The sequence below is a fragment of the Onychostoma macrolepis genome, chromosome 13 (assembly GCF_012432095.1).
Source record: "Onychostoma macrolepis isolate SWU-2019 chromosome 13, ASM1243209v1, whole genome shotgun sequence".
NCBI lineage: Eukaryota > Metazoa > Chordata > Actinopteri > Cypriniformes > Cyprinidae > Onychostoma > Onychostoma macrolepis.
This window is the reverse complement of record NC_081167.1, coordinates 27,530,201-27,548,504: the sequence shown is the minus strand read 5'-3', so window position 1 is coordinate 27,548,504 and position 18,304 is coordinate 27,530,201. Positions and strand designations below refer to the sequence as shown.

Sequence of the window (18,304 nt, the reverse complement as noted above, 5' to 3'; positions counted from 1 at the left end):
TATCTATCTATCTATCTATCTATCTATCTATCTATCTATCTATCTATCTATCTATCTATCTATCTATCTATCTATCCATCCATCCATCCACCCATCCCAGAACACCTGCCTAACAATATACAGCAAGCATGTAGTAAAGCCTTAGTAACCAGCCAAAACAGCCTGACAACCACCTACTGTAGAAAAGCCTTAGCAACAAGCTAACAATGCCATGGAAACCATCCAGAACACCTTAGTATTTCTTAGTTGTCTTATATATCAGTTGGAATGGTGCATCAAAACTGCATCAAACATCAGATTTAATCTGGGGACAAATTTCACACACACACACACACACACACATGCATACCAACATGCACAGTTAGATGGTGTAGATAAAAAGATACACATGTTTGCTTTTAACAAGGCCACTGAAATCAGGCCATATATGAAAGGTGTGTCAAATACCGCAAATATTTTGGAAATAAAAAGTAGGCCGCCCACAGCCATGTCAACATCATAAAGCACAGAGTATTGGGTACAAATGAGGGTAAAAATCGAGCGGGGGGCCTAATTAAATGACTGGCATGGCTGTTTTTAATGAGGCTAACATTGAGATACTATCAAGTGGTGAGTGAGGGTGGAATGGTGGTTTAACATACTCAAAACCACCAAAACACACTCGCACACACACACCAGCACTCTCTTTTCTCCAATAATCATCTTACATCCCACATTTCTGCAGTGTCTTTCACTTGAGAGTTTGTGTCACATTTCAGCTTCGTGGTCCCTCTTCTAGAAGGTCCCATCATCATCCGAGAAACCATTAAAAAAACACCCATCAGCCAATCAGATGGGTGTGAAACACACTGGGAAAGAAACGAGAACTTCACTGCATGCAAGTGAGAGAGAGAGTCATGTGACTTGAGGTCCACCAATCAGATCATGGGATTGCCGTGCAGCAGCCCTACCGCGGGAGCTGTGACCTCGGATACCTCAGACATGCGACTGACAGGCCGTTACCACGGAAATCACAAATGTGAGAGCGTCAGACACCTGAACTTTCAACTACCTGACTAAAACCACGTTGAGAGTACAAACACCAATACTAGAGAGACAGACAGACAAAAGTGTCCATCGTCAAAGGTGAGTCCATCGCTCAGAGTGGCTTGGTCTTTCTCTCTCTTTCTCTCTCACTCTCGCTCGCTCTCACCACACGGCACATATGCTGTTCTGTTAGTCGGCTTGTGGCGAAAGATTCCTGTGGCACTCTCAAGCCCCAAATTCTTGGTTGCAGGCAGTCTATGTAGTTTCTCTATTTCTCTTTCTCCGACTGTCATTCTCTCAGGCTGAAGTCGGTGAGGCGGCGGAGAGGCCAGTTCTTTTCCCTCCCGAGCGGGACACATGGCTTCAAACAGCATCTTCGACACATTCTCCAGCTACTCGCCCAGTTTACTGCGAGGTAAGTCACCCATCGTGGCGTTCCCTTCCCTCCTCCTCCACCGCTGTGGTGACCAGAAAGCTGTCAGGCGTAGTCGTAACGTTCATAAGAGTGTATCTGCTGTAGTTTGCTGTGAGTCTGTGGCAGTTTAGCAGTTCTGAAAGTGTGACAGTGCATGCTTGGGTTTGACGTGTTGCATGTGGACTACAAACTCACTTGAGAACTATTATCTAACACTTTTTAAAGTGCAATCTGTCCGTTTAAAGCATAGACCAGTTAACACTTGTTTTGCTTTGAAAACAGACTGCTTAAAATGTCTGTTGATGTAAAAGAGCATCATGTAATTCTATGTATATATGTTTGAGCCTTTACGGCCTTCCATAGATGCGGTGAAACCTAGATCAGGGTATTCAATGCACAAATCTGTGCATATGAGTTACCTGCGCATTTGTCTCCCGTAAGATGTTTGTTTTATAATGCCGCAGTCTGTTTGGAGCAGTTCTGATGGGTTTGGATCATAATGGCCTGCTCACCGCAAGCATTAGCACCATAAACGCTCTCTCAGCGCAGGGCGCAAGGGAGGAACCAGCTAGACCAACCTTTACTGGAACTCACAAACCAGTCAACTTCTGGAGCCAGGGCACTCTCGGCCTTTCTGTGGTCGCCGTGTATATGTGTGGGTACGAGCCCAAGTCAACATTAGTGATTTACTGGCATCTGCATCTCCTGAGCTCCTCAGAAGAAGCCATTTGTCACTATGGTAACGTCAACATGTGATGAGGTGCTTCCAGCCCTTGGATCAAATCCGGTTTTGTTTTAAAAACAATGTGGAATAATTCTCTTCATGAAGTGCTCATTTAGGGCGAGATGAAGATTTAAATCAATGTGAGGTCAAAGCTGATATTTAATGCATGTATCTGGTCTAATTGTACGTGATGCATCACTGCAATAACTAGAAATAAAAAAATGTTTGACTTCATAACGAAATGCTGACGTCACAAATTCCTCCACCTGTCATTCACATATGCAATTCTGTTTTCACAATCAAATCAACTTCTAATGGATAAACTGAAGACCTGTCATACATTTTTCAACATTTTTCTTAGAAATATGTAATATTAAAGGTGGGGTAAGTGATTTCTGGTAGCCAGTGCTGACATTTGAAATCACCAAAACAAACACGCCCCTACCCCAAAAGGGTCTCGCCCCTATTTTGATAGCTCCGCCCCACACATACGTACGGCAACGATTAGTTCTGCACTCTCAGAAATAAAGGTACAAAAGCTGTCACTGGGGCGGTACCTTTTCAAAAGGTACATGTTTGTACCTAAAGAGTCCATTTTGGTACCTTAAAGGTACATATTTGAACCTAATAGGTACAAAAGTGTACCTTTTGAAAAGGTACCACTCCAGTGACAGCTTTTGTACCTTTATTTCTGAGTGTGTGAAACAAAGCAGAACTCATTATAATCAGCGATGCTGTCTACATTGGGCGCGCCGCGACAAATCCCCGACAGTAAACTGCTGCCGCATTCTATTAATGACATATTGACACAAATTTCAAATGATTTTCAACGGTCGCTTTGTTGCGTCTGGTGTAGACACGGTGTGAGCCTTCTTTTGTTCCTCAGACGTTTTCCTCTTTTGTTTTTTATGCGCCATTTCTATTTTTCTGTCGTGAGCACTCTGATGAGCACTCTGTCCTCGCATCATGAGTAGACAAGTCCCTTACTGCTGATTGGCTACAAGTTTGTTTTGGTACTGGCCCGACTCAGTTTTCTAAAGCATAAAAGAAAAAATGCATACCCCACCTTTAAGGAAGAGAAATTGGTTGAAAACTGCATTTGTTAAATATGATTTTATTTTTCATAATTTTGTATGAAATGAAATATATATATATATATATATATTCACATGTTTGTGAGTGGCTTATTGCTTTTATGAAAGGGCTGCAATTGCAATATAGTATAAGATGCCAATGTGCAGTTAAATGTGAAGTTTATTAATATTTATGTTTATGCATTTGGCAGGCGCTTTTATCCAAAGCAAGTTACATTGCATTCAAGATACTGTATGTATTTCATCAGTAAGCATATTACCTGAGAATGCTGTATATTAATCTTAATTATTCTTCTAGCAAGTATTATTTATTTGTGTAGGCTGTTTACAACATAGCAACTTGGTGCATTAATGCAACTGCTTTCAAAAGCAGCTCATCCAATCGAAAATATCTGTTTCAGAAAACAAGTTGTGTAAGATCAAAGTAAAGAAGAGCAAATCACCCCTCGCCAAGATTGCAAGTGATGCTTTCGGTCTTGTTAAGTGACGCCACCCTGCCCGGCAGAGACAAAATATATACAGCCTGCCTGTGTTGTTTTTCTACTTCTTTGCAGTCCATTTCACATAGATGACTTCAGATCCATTCATATCCCACTCATCCGCTCACATGAAAGTCTAGAATTTGAGTAATTGCTGCTGAATTGATCCTCACATAGTACGGTTGAGTCTGTGTTTACATGCATCAGCAGAACTCTGAGCTGGTTAACATTACCATAGAGTCTGGGATGGATCTGTGTGAGTTAAATAAAGTAGCTCAGAATTGGACTGAGTGAGCACTGATGTCATTGGCTTTATGTAGTAAGCGGTAGCTAAATGCTAGCGGGGGTTTAGGTTTGCTATGTTACTGTAAACTCCCAGCATGCCGTTCCACTCTCATTCCACATGTTCAGTACTGGAGGGACCATCAGTCAGTGAAAGATCTTGATTGATTACTAATCAGAATAATCTGGGGAAAGTCTGTGGTGGTTACGTCCGTGTGGGATGAGCTGAGGGTTTTAGTTTGTCTTAACAAAGTGCTCACATCCAAAAATAAGGAAGAAAAAGAAACAGGGACAGAAAACAGAAGTGTCAAAATGTGTGTTTGCTTTAGTAACAGTGTTGCCATAATAAGAGTCTGGGGCAAGAGATTTTGCAGGATATTTTTTACCAGTTTAGAGTCAAAATGAAATACCTTTCGTAACTCATTTTAATTTTTTTAATTAATTTATTTCCAAATAAAACTGAAAAAATGAAGGGTGGGACTGGAGTGTTTTTAACCTGAGCTGATTCATAAAAGCAAGTGCTACATATCAGAATAGACTCAAGTGATTGGAGAGAAGAGGTTGAGAAGTAATAGAAATTTGTGATAGTAGATGGAAAATAATGTCGTTTCATAGTTTAATTGCATTTTGAGGACAGAATATGATGGTTTTTTTAAATTAGCAAAATTTTTTAATTGGCAAATATGTGCACTGATGAATCAATCACTATTATGATAACATGTATTAAGAATGTAAATAGGCTCAATTTTGATTTTGTCAGTTATAGTCTTTCTTTGTTCCTTTCTTTCTTTCTTGAATCAATGAACTATGAATTCAGTTTCTACTGTTTAGAGTCAGAACTTCTCAGATACCAAAACGCGGCTCTAATTACTATTGGAAATCATTTGTGAATATGCAATATCCTTTTTCAATTTGTTCGGCCATGAAACCAAAAGTGAATCATTTAAAAGCAGAAAGCCATTAAGTTCTCTAATCTGAGATATTCAGATATCCTTTATGTTGTGTACAAAAAAAACTAAAACATTTTGGACCCATTCACACTTTTGTGTGTGAAATCATGCTCCATTTTAGAGCATTTGCTCAAAATGTTTTCATAAGGATTAACAGTATATCTAATAATGATAATGTCTAACAAATATAGCGATCTGAATGAATTTAAACTATGATATATGTATATTTATATAGAATATTTACTCTATTATACTTGTCAAGAAGAATAGATATATAAATTCTAAGGTCTAAATAAAAACATTTATTCAAAAATATATTAAATTCAAAAAAGTTATTCCAAATTCCAAACTCAAATTTAAAGGCAACTTAATTGGATGAAGACAGTCATGACATATCCAGCAAACAACAAAATAAATAAATAATTAATTAAATAAATACAATTATAATTTTAATAATCAGTATTTTTGTCTTGTGTTGTTATCCACTAATAATATTCAACCATCATTAAAACATCATTTAAAGGATATATTTACTTGAAAGGCAAAATTTCATAAAATATTTAGACAGTTATCCAGATAATTAACCTTATTTTTCTTACTCCATTGGAAAGTTTGTTCTTGATTTAAGTATAAATATAATACAATTTACAGAGGTTCATGAATAAAACGAGAACATTTGCCTGTAGGGAAAGAATAAAAAACTTCATTTAAATACATTCATTTATCTCATTAAGTACATGTTATTAAATAAAATTATTTAATATTTGACTGGAAAACACAAATAATTATAAAAAAAATCTCCGTGCAATGATGTACGATACAGAAAGAGTCTCGTAAAACGGTTCACATATAAGAGAAAGTGAGTGAGTGTGAGAAAAAAATTGAAGAAACAAGGCGAGAGGGTGGGTGTGTGTGTGCGCGCGTGTGTATGTGTGTGTGTGTTGCGTGTTAATCTGATGCAGACTCTGTTTGCTTCTGCTGCTCACCAGCAACCACAATGAGGTCACACCTGTTGCACTGAAACAGCAGTCTAAAATACACACACACACACACACACACACGCACACACGCTCAATATATAAATATATATAAACGTCTATACAAGCCATCTACTTGCATAAATGGAAACATTCACGAACACGCAGCCACATTCACGCACATAAGAGTATGGGTCTGCTCGCATTGCTGGCCTAAATCTTAAACATTTCAATGTAAAAATGATTCACAGATCAAATAAATAATGTTCTTTTACTTATTATTTACTTATTATTGACATTTGCATATTTGTTCTAGCAACTTGTCATTTTCAGGAACACCAGTAATGCATCTCAATGCAGTTTATTTCTATATAGTTTCTATATATATGTTTTTTTTTCTTTGTTTCTATTGTTCAAACCAACAAGCACAACTGGACTCATGCAGTATTTGAGTTCAAATGGCCTGACAAATGAAAAATCTTTGGCTCAGTCCTATTCAATCTCTTACAAGCATGCACTAGGGCATCAATAATTAATATGGCTGGATATGTTTAACCAGTTGTTTACACTGTTGTTGTTTATTTTGTTGTCACATTTAGCAGCTTGTTGTCTTGTGATGTCAGGATGAGCTTGTTGCTCTTAGTTTAAAAAAAAGAAAAACTGTTTTTGATCAATTGAGTTTTAACCTTGTTGCATTTCATGTACCAAGTGTTGTGGTCTATGTGGTGTCTAAAGGGACTTCATGACTGATTTTTTTCTCACGAGTCTTCATATGAGTGTTCATATGATTTTGTCAATCGTTAACTCTACACAATATGCTTAAGTTCAAACACTCTTGAAGAATTTTTAACAAAGACAACCCTGAATACTTTTTAGAATTGTTATCTAAAGCAATTTAAAGATTTTTAAATTGTATACCTTTTTATTCATTTTGAACTCGTTACTCATCATGAAAACAGACAAATGCGCCTGTTATGGCTTTAAAGTGGAAATGAAGCAGTCAGTCAAGTTTACATTATTTAGGAAAATAACTTCCATTTTAATAAAAAAATATATAACAAACATGATTAATGTTACCATTTTAAAGAAAAAAGGTTGTTTTGTTATAGCTTTTGGAGCTAGGGCGCCGCAGTCTTGCAGAACCACAGCGTTTGATGTCACGGGGTTGGTTCGCTCCGATGGCCAGTGTAGTAATATAAGCATTTCTTTACATTTTGAACACACGCTTGTTTTGAAATGGAGCAAGATGACCTTGAAAGCACTGTTGAGTCCATAATAAGTGCAATTGCCTATGCATTTGAGCCGATACGGCGATGGGGCCGAGCAGTATTAGGGGTTGGAGAAGTCGTGAACCTGCTGGTTTGTGTGCATTTGCTGATGAAGGCGCAAAAGAAAGCTCAATTTGGTACTCACGTGCTGTCCGAGCTGAGCTGTGGCTTTTTGTGTGTGTGCGGTGCCACCGGCGCGAACAGAAATGATCTATCACAACGCGTGAGTACCGCATTTAAATCTCTATCAGAAAAGGTCTATCACAGCGTATCACAGCGTGTAAGAACCGCATTGAAATCTATTTCGTGCTGTCTCATGCTTGAATGGCTTAAAACACTTTAATGTTTAAACTAACAAGGCTTAAAACACGTGAGAATGATAAACTTTGAGGAAGCAGCACTGGCCCGAACGTTCAGATAGGTGATTAGTTAAACACTACGTCCTGTTAACAGCAGGAAAGCTAATTGTATTCGCAGGTGAACATAAAATATGATACATACAACTGGTGAACCAGGCAATGTAATGCGTATGTCTGAATGGTCTGAATAACAATAAAATGCGACATGAATGATACTGTATGAAGCGTTGTTTGTTTACATCAAGTTGCACCTCGCAATTATGAAAACAATGTTTGGGATACCACTTAGCATATAGACAGTTTGATGTTGAATATTCATCCAAATGATGGTGATAACCAAATTATTTGTGTGTTAAAATAATATTTGTGTGTTCAAAATGTAAAGAAATGCTTATATTACTACACTGGCCATCGGAGCGAACCAACCCCGTGACGTCACACGCAGTGGTACTGCAAGACGGCGGCACCCTTGTTCCAAAAGCTATAACAAAACAACCTTTTTTCTTTAAAATGGTTACATTAATCATGTTTGTTATATATTTTTTAATCAAAGTGGAAATCACTTTACTAAATAATGTAAACTTAACTGACTGCTTCACTTACACTTTAAAACATCAACCAACATCCACATGCATATTTATCACACACACACACACACACACACATATATATATATATATATATATATATATATATATATACATACAATTTAAAGTCATACCAATTTAACATTTTGGTCGACACTTTTAGTTAAAATAATTAAAGGGATAGTGCACCCAAAGATAAAAAATCTGTCATCATTTACTCACTCTCATGTCATTCCCAACCTGCATGACTTTCTTTTTTATCTGTGGAAAAGAAAGTACAAAGAATGCCATGTGTGGACCTCAAAGGTCTTCAAAATATATCAAAAGTCATTTAGGTTTGGAACAACATGCGGATGAGAAAATGATTAGAAAATTTCCATTTTTATTTGGGTTAACCTAAAGAAACTGAATTCAACTCAGAAAAACCCATGCAAGCGGTTGCCTTCAGGTTTCCACGAACGCCTCATTTTGTACAGCATGCAAACATGCGTACACAAGTATACATCTGCATGCATGCACATATGTAGACATGCATAGTGGAACCACTGTGGAATCCTGCCTGAGTCTTCCGGTTGGATTCTACCGACATGACCTCACATAACACCAAGAGCAAATCTAAACTCCATCAGCTTGAGCTACAGAAAACATCTATAATATTCTGCTCCAAAGCATTCGTGGTAAAACTTAAGGACACTGAGTGCTTCACCCACAGATTTACCAATGCAGCATGCAGGTCGTGCAAAACTTCAGATGACTGCACAGAGTTTATTAATTTCATAAACACATGGTTCGTGCTCCTATAAATTGATACTTCACTGCGCTGGAGCACATTCAAAGGCTTTCGGCTCCTGCCCATTACCCTCGGCCCCCGAAAATATCAGCATCCAAGGCAAGAACTGAAATCTGTAACCAGATATTGAGGGTCTGGATATTGGACAGGGAAGAGCGTAATGAAAACTGCATGAGGGTCTCAGCGGAGGGTCTGGCTTCTGTGTCTAATTTAGCTCAGAACAATTCCTATTTATAAAGCACAGGCTCTGTTGTGGGACTGGAGTTGATTAGGGAAATGTCCCGAGTATAAGGGGAGTGTTTTGCAGGGATTTCTTGTCACTGGTCCTGAAGCTAGCGATCAGAGATCTAATGGCTGTGATGAGTGAGAGAACTTCTCGTGTAGTCGCTCTCTTTCTTGAGAGACCGTTGTTTAGGTTGCAAACAGAGTTTTTAACCCTGTAAAGCCTGACATATGAAATAAGAGTCCAAAAATCTATTTGTTTTTGTTTATTGGATAATTATATATTATATTCATAACAATATAAAATGTATTCTTGTTTACTAAAGATTTCAGAGCAAAAAGACATGTGAACCACAACCTGAAGGTGGGCATTTTTAGAATTATACTAAAAGCCAAAGTTTTGATCATGCTAATAATGGAGGCTTTAGAAGTTTGTGTATCAAATATGATATAGTGGTCTTTATAGGGTCAAAGTTTAATTCTAGTGTTTGAGAGTCTAAATATATACAAAATGTTTATTTTTAGGTGAACTATCCTGTGCTTTTCGGTTACTGTCGAGGTAAATGCCATTAAACCTAACATGCTGATATACAGGTACCAAGCTATAGTCCTGTGTCAATTTCCTTTTTTGTTTTTATCATATTTAGTCAACCTATCCTGTTATTTGTTTAGTCAAGTTTTAGTTGCTAAAAGTCTGGAAATTTTAGTGTAGTATTAGCCAATGAAAATGTAAAAAACCTAAAAGTCCGTGTAAAGTCAATATTAAATGTGTGTTCTGAGTTTGTCACACCACAGAAAAATGTGTTATTAACCACCCAGCCAAATTTGAATGCTAAAAAAACCCGCCAAGTTGGCCTAAATAAAATAAGGTATCAAAATCTTGAAAAAATCTGCTCCCAAACGCTGGGGGCGTGTCTGCTGGTGGCGCTGAAACCACACCCACTCGCGGGAAAGCTGCCGTCTCTCTCAACTGTCTTCCTTTAGCAGCTTATTTAATAAGGAGACCGAGCTGTTTTGTAAATGATCGCAACTAGGTATTATGCATTTACGTGACGAAGGCATAGCTAGCTAGCAAACTGTAGGCTGGAGTATTGACAGTAACTCGCGATTGAGCCACAAACCACTGGTGCTAATGCGCTCTAGTTATTAGGTATAAGCAGAAATAAGAAGAATATAAACTGATACACATGGATTATTTTACCTCATCTATTTTACTGATTTATTAAATTATCATATCAATGTAAATTTACATGTAAACTCTATGAAAAACTGGTAAAAAAAAAGCTTTTCTCAAAAGCTGAAACAGTGAAATTCCTTATATTTGTTTTTATTCATTCCAATTTATATTCATGTTTTTCTATTAAAACAACAACAAAACAGACTTGTGGCACAAAAGTTGCATAAGTGCACTTATTCAGCAACCACATTCATGTTTGGATTTATTGCAGTTCCTCACTGAGAATGTCTGGCAGATTTAGTCTCATCAAACAGCCGTCTGAAGGAACACAGACTGACTCTATTACACATTAATTTGAGCAGAATATCTCAGTGTATCGTTGAACTCCAACTTAAACATTTGTCAATGTTTTCAGCTCATCTGCGCTTTTTCCACAGTGTAGAGAGAACATGTGCGAATGGTTGCCAGGTTGCAAAGATAAAGTAAAACACTGAGCAGAAAGTGTGTCCTTTTAAGAGTAAATGTCTGATAGAGGGATTTGAACCCTTGACATCTGGCAACCCCTAGCATGACAATACGTGGAGGTCTATACTTTTTCTCCCTTTTTGTTTTAAAGAAAATATATAGAGATTTTGGATATAGAGTTGTTCTGTTTTATTCTCACCTTTTTTGTCGACGATATTGCATGTTGATAGAGTCATAGTTATAGTGTTTAATGAAGTCGGTGTCGTCTCATCTTTGCCTCGCCTCTTAGTCAAGGAAAAAAGGTCATCAACATATACATTTCATTAACGAAATTAACACTGATTGCATAAGTTGTTTTATTAATTAAACTCTGACATATTTCGGAATATAACGTGTAGCTAGAAGATTTTCCATTCAAAATACTAGTACGTTTTCGAGGCTTAAAATGCTGCCTACACTAGGTTTTGGAACAGAGCCAGTGTTCTTCTTTTGTAAACCAGAATACTAGGCCTTGAAAAGGTCAATGTGTGCGCATCAAAAGTGTTTTTCATGTACGTGTACAGCGGCAGCCGTGTACTGGGTTCACCCAGAGTTAGTGTGTGCTTTCAGAGCTTGGGCGTGTGATTGTGTGTGACAGCAGCGAGTGAAGCCGAGTCCTGGGTGTATGCAAAACACATTACCACAACACACAGCGAGTCTGAGGAACAAGAGGTGTTCGGTGGTCCTTCCATAATGATCTGTCATGATATGAGGAGGTAGAGGGATGTCAATGTCATTTATAATGTCTAGACGAGCTATTTTTGAGAGACCCTCGCTGCAGTGGAACAGACGCCATGAAGGCAGGATGAACACTTCCAGAATATCCACAGCACTGGAAAGCTCAGTGGAAATGCTCATAAAATAGTTTCTGTTTGATTCTCTGAGCATGTTAAAATAAATGCATCTAACATCTCTATAGCTCACATGTTCCAGTGAGTAATGGACCATTAGGAGAGATTGCAGTCCCACAGTACAGTTTGTTTCATGCTTATGAAACTTTTCTCTCCACCACTGGTGACCTTTTTTATTTCAGTACTGTTCATTGTCTCTCCTTATGATTAATTGGATATGTTTGTGATTTTCATTCATTTGTAAGTTTCAGGCAGAAGTGTATGAAAACTAAATAAATGTAATATGCAGTAAATTTACTTGCAGAAACACCTACAATATCATTCAAAAGTTTGGTTTCAGTAAAATTTAAGAAAAAAAAAATATTATGCTCACCAAGGCTGCATTTTTTTTTTTTGATTAAAAATACATTAAAACAGTAATTTTGTGAAATATTATAAACAATTTAAAAGAACCGTTTTCTATTTGAATACATTTTATCTGCTTAAGAAACATTCCTACTGAATTTGAATGTTTTTTTTTTCAGGATTCTTTGATGAATAGGAGTCCTTTATTTAAAACTGAAATCTTTTGTAGCACTATAAATCTCTTTACTGTCACTTTTGATCAATCTAAAAGTATTAATTTCTTTAAACAAAAAATCTTACTGACCCAACACTTTTAAAACGGTAATATATGACATGCACTTGTGCTGAATTATAAGTGTTCCATCCCAGAATAGCAGATGACCTGTAGCAGATCTACATGTAAAAATACACAGTGATAAGAACTGTGGCGAGTGAACTTGTTTAGGAGTGGTGTGACATACTGTACTGTTATTTTATGTTATGTTGAAGCCAAAATATTGTGAAGTGAGAAGAAACTGAAAGGTTTACACCCTACTTTCAGTGAGACCATCAACAATTGACAGTTATTATGACAACTGGTGGAGGTGGACAAAATACACAACTTCATTGAGTTGTGTATTGTGCATTGAGTGAAAGTATAGATGCACTTGCTTTTAAAAGTACTTAAGTACCAAAAGTAAATTTGCTTTATTAGGTCAACATACTGTTTTATTATTATATAACAAAAGCTTTTGTTTTGTTAGGAGACGCACAACAGTTCCTTTGTGGCAATTTTGCAAAATCAGACAATATTTTGTCTAATATATACCGCAATATTAACTTCTTATTATTGAATTGTTGTAAATAAATATCACATTTGGAATTGGTCAGTGTTCACAAAAATGCTGGGAAATCACTTCACGTAAACCTACAATAGCGATTACTGATAGACTGTCTGAGAAAAAAAGTCAGGTTTTAGAGAAGAAGAAAAAAATCAGCCACTGACTTTCAAAGCTGTTACATAGTAACGACTTTCTACTTCAAGGACATCGATAGAAATGTAGTGGAGTGAGAAGTACGATATTTGTCTTTCACATGTAGTGAAGTTAAAGTCAGAGTAAGTGAAAGTAAGTTTAAAGTAAGTTTCCAGAAATAATAATACTCAAGTAAAGTACAAAAAGTGTACTTAAGTCCAGTACTTAAGTAAATCTACTTGGTTACTGTCCACCTCTGAGCATCTGCTCATTCAGTCCAAAGTCTGGACACATTTGCCCAATCTGTATTGTTTTCCACTTTTGTGAATAATAGTAGTTATCAGCACTATGAAATAATGAAATTGGAAATATGGGAATAATTTAGTGATCAAAATCAACTCTTCTTTGTCTTTAGATTCCAGCTGTGCTTTCTTTGGATCTTCTCCCAAACAAAAGATGCATCCTGGGATTATTTTAAAATGGTATTGAAGGAGTAGAAGTAGAAATAATTTTGTCTATAAATCAGATTTCATACATTTAAGCAGTACTAGTAACCAGTGGTGTGTTTTTGTGCAAGACTGTTTAATAGAAGATGGTATGAGAGTTCGGGAAAGTTTTTTAAATGTTATTTATTATAATCTTTTGCAATTCCATTTGGTGCCACTAGTGGTGCAAGCCACATTTTGGCTTTAAATATATGCAAGAAAATATAATAATTCAAGATAGAAGACCAATAAACCAATTGGAAGATTCAAAACTTTCAAAATAGATTCAGGTTGTAAGAAAGAAAACCAATTAGGAGACTTGAGAGATTTTGAAACTTATAAGACTGCAAAATTGTCTTCAAAATCAGAGTCTGAATGGAGCCCAGAATAGTCGAGGAATATTAATACAGTCCTGCTTTAATGTGTTTACAGATTGGACAATTATAATAATTTTGACTGTAATAAGAACATGCAATATAAAATTTGAAGCAGACAGAGTTGTTCAGAGCCACAGACCACTGGTATTTTATCAGACGGACAGAGGAGGACCTGGCTTTTAGAACATCATTCTGAACTTAAGTAGATTAATTTGGGTCTCACTGTAGTGTTTAGTCACGACTAGCTTTGTTGTTGTTACTTTGAAAACTAACAGAAGTAATCATGTATTTTCACTGCACAGCTCGACACCTGCTCTTGAACACTGATAAGCTTGTTTTGCATTAGTATCACTTTCAGACCTCACCCAGCACCTGAATGAAAGCGCAGAGAAGCTAACAAACATTCGGCTTTTCAAGCAAACACATACAGATCCTCCCAAACACACCCTATAACTGTTATTGCTATGGCCCCACCAAGATGCAAAACCACTAAGAACATTAGTGCCGCATTTTTAGCTCCAGTTCACACTGTGTTTTCACAGAGTAACTTGAACATTTCCACATTAGGACTTTAACCCTCAGAGACCCGCTGTCACAACACTGCAAGGCATCTTAAAAGCAATTCAGCACTAATTATGGGTTAAAATATACAACAGTTTATCATTTTATGAAATATAGCATTGCTATGAGAAATATTTGCAGTTGAAATCTCCGGGTTTAAGAGTCTGAGGGTTTAAGCAACTTATTTCTAAGTTTGGTCAAGAATAAATGGGATACATGGAAAATTAGAATTTGCAATGATTGCTTTGCCTCTTTAAAACTGTGCCCTGAAGCGTCTGCTCACAATCGTTTTATTTGTCGTTCAAACCTCAGACCGATGCGTCAACAGTGCCTCAATTATCCGTCTGAAAGCATGCGAGACTGATACGCGACGGAGACTCTTCTACCATGAGAACTCTCACACACAGACAAAAATCCTTAATCGTCTTCAAAACCTCTCCCTTCCTCTCTCCCTTATTTGCCAGAGTGCAATAAAACAAGTTAATTATGGCGTTGAAAATATGAGGATAATGATAGGATATAAGATGATGGTCGCCCTGAGGTTATGAGTTTTTGATTCTCTCTGTTGCCTTTTTGTTTTTTTCGCTCGCTAAATCCAAGGCGCCCTTCCCAGAAAAAGCTGAAGTTGTTTACAAGCGGTTTATTGACTTGCGTTGGGTGATGGGAGATTTTCAGGTTGGTCTTTGTGAAAAGAAACAACTCAGAGTTCTTTAAGTGAATAACTATTTCAGATGCATATTTCAATGCATCTGTGGTTTCTCCAGTTAAAATCAATGCGATATAGAAGATTAGGTTTTAAAAAAGGAATAGTCACATCTGAATAGCCAAATCTGTTTTCTTCCTCTATTAATCGCATAAGGAGATGTTAGGCAGAATGTCCAAGCTGCTCTTTTTCTTGCAGTGAAAGTGGATATTAAACAAGAGAATGTAGGTGTATAAATCATTCTACAAATAAATTTCAAGTAAATTCCATTCAGAAATCGCTAGTAAATTTGGCGAGCAATTACAAGGAAATGGCAAGTAACACATCGAATTAAACAAGAAATTTTGAAATAGAAAAACTGAAATAGTATTTTCATGTAAAATGTACATATATGCAAAATGTACACCAGTAATGTTTTTTTTTTTTTTTCATCATTTTTACATTGTATGACAATTGAGAAAAAGGTTGAAAATTGATATGGCTTGGTGACTTGGTGAAAGGAAATTGGTGGAGCAAATTATTACATAAAAAGACAAATATATATATATATATATATATATATATATATATATATATGTATATATATATATATTTTTTTTTTTTTTTTTTTTGGAATAGCATGCATGGATGTATAATCCACACAAAAAAACAAAAAACAGGAATATACATTATTGACATACAAAAAAAAAAACAGTTGAAACAAAAGTTGAGAACATTTTATAAGAAAATACTATTTCCGTTTTCTACTTCAAAATTGACTTGCTGTTTCTTTGTAATTGTGAGATTTACTAGCAATTTCTGAGTGAAAATTGTTCCTACACCATTTTTTTCCCACTGTAGGCTTCGTTTTGATTTCATGTTGACTGTGAATTTATAATGTAAATAGACACATGCACAAACATCCAATTTTATGAAGCTACTGTGCACAAAGTGTGTATTTTAGATGGGTAGTCTTTAAACTACAGTAATCTAGTTTCTTTGAACAGTTCATAAACTATAGGGAACTCGGGAAGTGGCCTTTTCATTCATCTGATGAGATAGTAATTTTAGTTTCACTAGTGAATCAGTTTTAGTTTTAATTTGAGAATACCTGGCATCTAATCTTCAACTGCACGTGTGTGCTCGAACAGAGCTAAAACAACGAGTGTGTTTGTGTGTTCATGGAGTTGCAGCAGTTCCTTTTCTGAGGAAAAGCCCCAAACGAACAGACAGGGATTCCCCCTCTCACAGACACACACACACACACACACACACACTCACGCTTTCTCTCTTCCCATTCCTCTGCTCTTCTGTGTCTGGACTCTGGTCAGGCTGTCTGGATCACTCTCACGACATTCCCATGCAGACACACATACATACTGTACAAGTTGCAAAATCTCTCACACTTTCTTTCATTTTTGCAGACAGATGACAGATGGTCATGCTGCTGACTCGTTATGTCACAGTGATGACTTGGCGATTTCCCTCCATCTAGAAAACTTCATGAAAAATATTCACACTGTCACTTCCTGTTGGACATTCCATGCTTCATTTAACTGATGTCTCTCTGAAAGCGTGAAACCCAAATTTAGGAAGTAACTTTAAAGTCAAAATTTTACAGGAACAATCTGCCTTATGCAGGGTTTAACTGCTTTATTCCACATGAACTGAGAAAATTGATCTGAAATAAATATTTATTGGCTGTGAAATGGCTATTAAAATGTTTAATTATTTTAAATTTAGCATTTTATATATAGGGGGAAAATCTATTATTAAATCAGTATTATTATAAAATTATAATTATTATTAAATATTTATTATAATATATGATTTTTATACATTTTATATTATTATAAATACCATATTATATTTATTGTATAAATATAATTTAATGTTATTATTTTTACTAGCTGTTTTTGGTGGCTTAATGCAAGGAATGTTTATTTACAACAGATGTTTTCATTTGTACACATTTAGTATGTATCTTTAATTTGAATGACTTTTTATTTTTACCTCATTTATTATGTTGCATTTCCTGATGAGGTCACAGACCAGCTGGCAAGTAATTTTTAATTCAGTATATGATTTATGAGTTGGTACTTTAATTGATTAGTAATGTTGTAATATTTTAAAGGTTCATTATTTTTGCATTTATTTCTTGGGAAAAACATGTTTGCCAGCAAAAATGAGCTCAGCGGTGTGAAAACACTCATATCTCTCATTTACGGGCCACTGATAGGAAGTCAAACTTGGCGAGCCTGTTATGAGTGATTAAACATGCAGCAAGTCTGTTAACGAGCTCGTTTTAAAGCTTTGTCTTTAATCAATGCAATGGCAGAGACTTTACATGCTCTTGGATTGATTCGCTCAAATAACAACGACACCTTCCAGCACTGTGACTGACTTATCAAACGCACCAGAAGAGAGCTTTAATCAAAAACTATAGGCAGAAATTTTGTTCAAGGCCTGATATGCAATTCAGAGATTTTCAAAGTTTGCAGCATATTATGTAATCGTATACATTTTTATGTTTTTTTAATGCGCTTAGTAGACTCTTGTATCCAAAGTGACTTACGTTGCTTTTGAAGGAATGCATTTCCTCAGTTCATGCAATCCCTGGGAATCGAATCCATGACCTTGGTGTATTATGCACCACAGTGTTATGCATCTGCGCTTTGTGTGTTTCAGTCAGAAAATCTGCATCAAGATAATCATGCGTGTTGACTGCATACACTCATGTGCACATGCTCTGACAAGCGTGCTGTTTTGACAAATTCCTCTGTTCTGTGTCGACCTACTTTTTTAATTCCCTCATTCCTTTCATATACAGCATATCTCCTCCTCAGACACTCGCGAGATGGAGCGCTTCGTCTGAACAGAAAAAAAGATAAACATGTGGCTTTTGTTGCAGGCGGGAATGAATGACAGCATTCCGCATGAGACCACATAAAGGCCCCTATATCTCACACCATTTCTCCTCTTTCTCTTCTACCACTTTATCACGCTTTCATTTTTCTTTTTTACACAGCTTTTGTTTTTCTCTTGGTTTTAAATGTCTTTTCGAATCTAACAACATCTACCTATTGTTTGTTCTATAATTCATTCAATCAAACATCATCATACATCACTCTGTCTAACATTCTATCGTTCTATCTATCATTCTGATGTTCTATCTTTTACTGTATTTATCGTTCTT

General features: G+C 36.3%; 1 protein-coding gene across 2 annotated transcripts in view; it reads left to right on the top strand.

The window, feature by feature from the left end:
* Window positions 1–207: 207 nt before the first annotated feature.
* runx3 (RUNX family transcription factor 3) overlaps window positions 208–18,304 on the top strand; it is a 60,433-nt gene continuing 42,336 nt past the window's right edge. The window contains exons 1-2 of one of the 2 annotated variants that reach the window (XM_058796045.1): window positions 208–1,125; window positions 1,328–1,441. In XM_058796045.1, coding sequence (XP_058652028.1) covers window positions 1,384–1,441 — 58 coding nt within the window. In that variant the 5' untranslated portion in view covers window positions 208–1,125; window positions 1,328–1,383. Of the gene's footprint in view, window positions 1,442–18,304 lie in introns of both variants that reach the window. The other variant, XM_058796046.1, reaches the window with a different exon arrangement.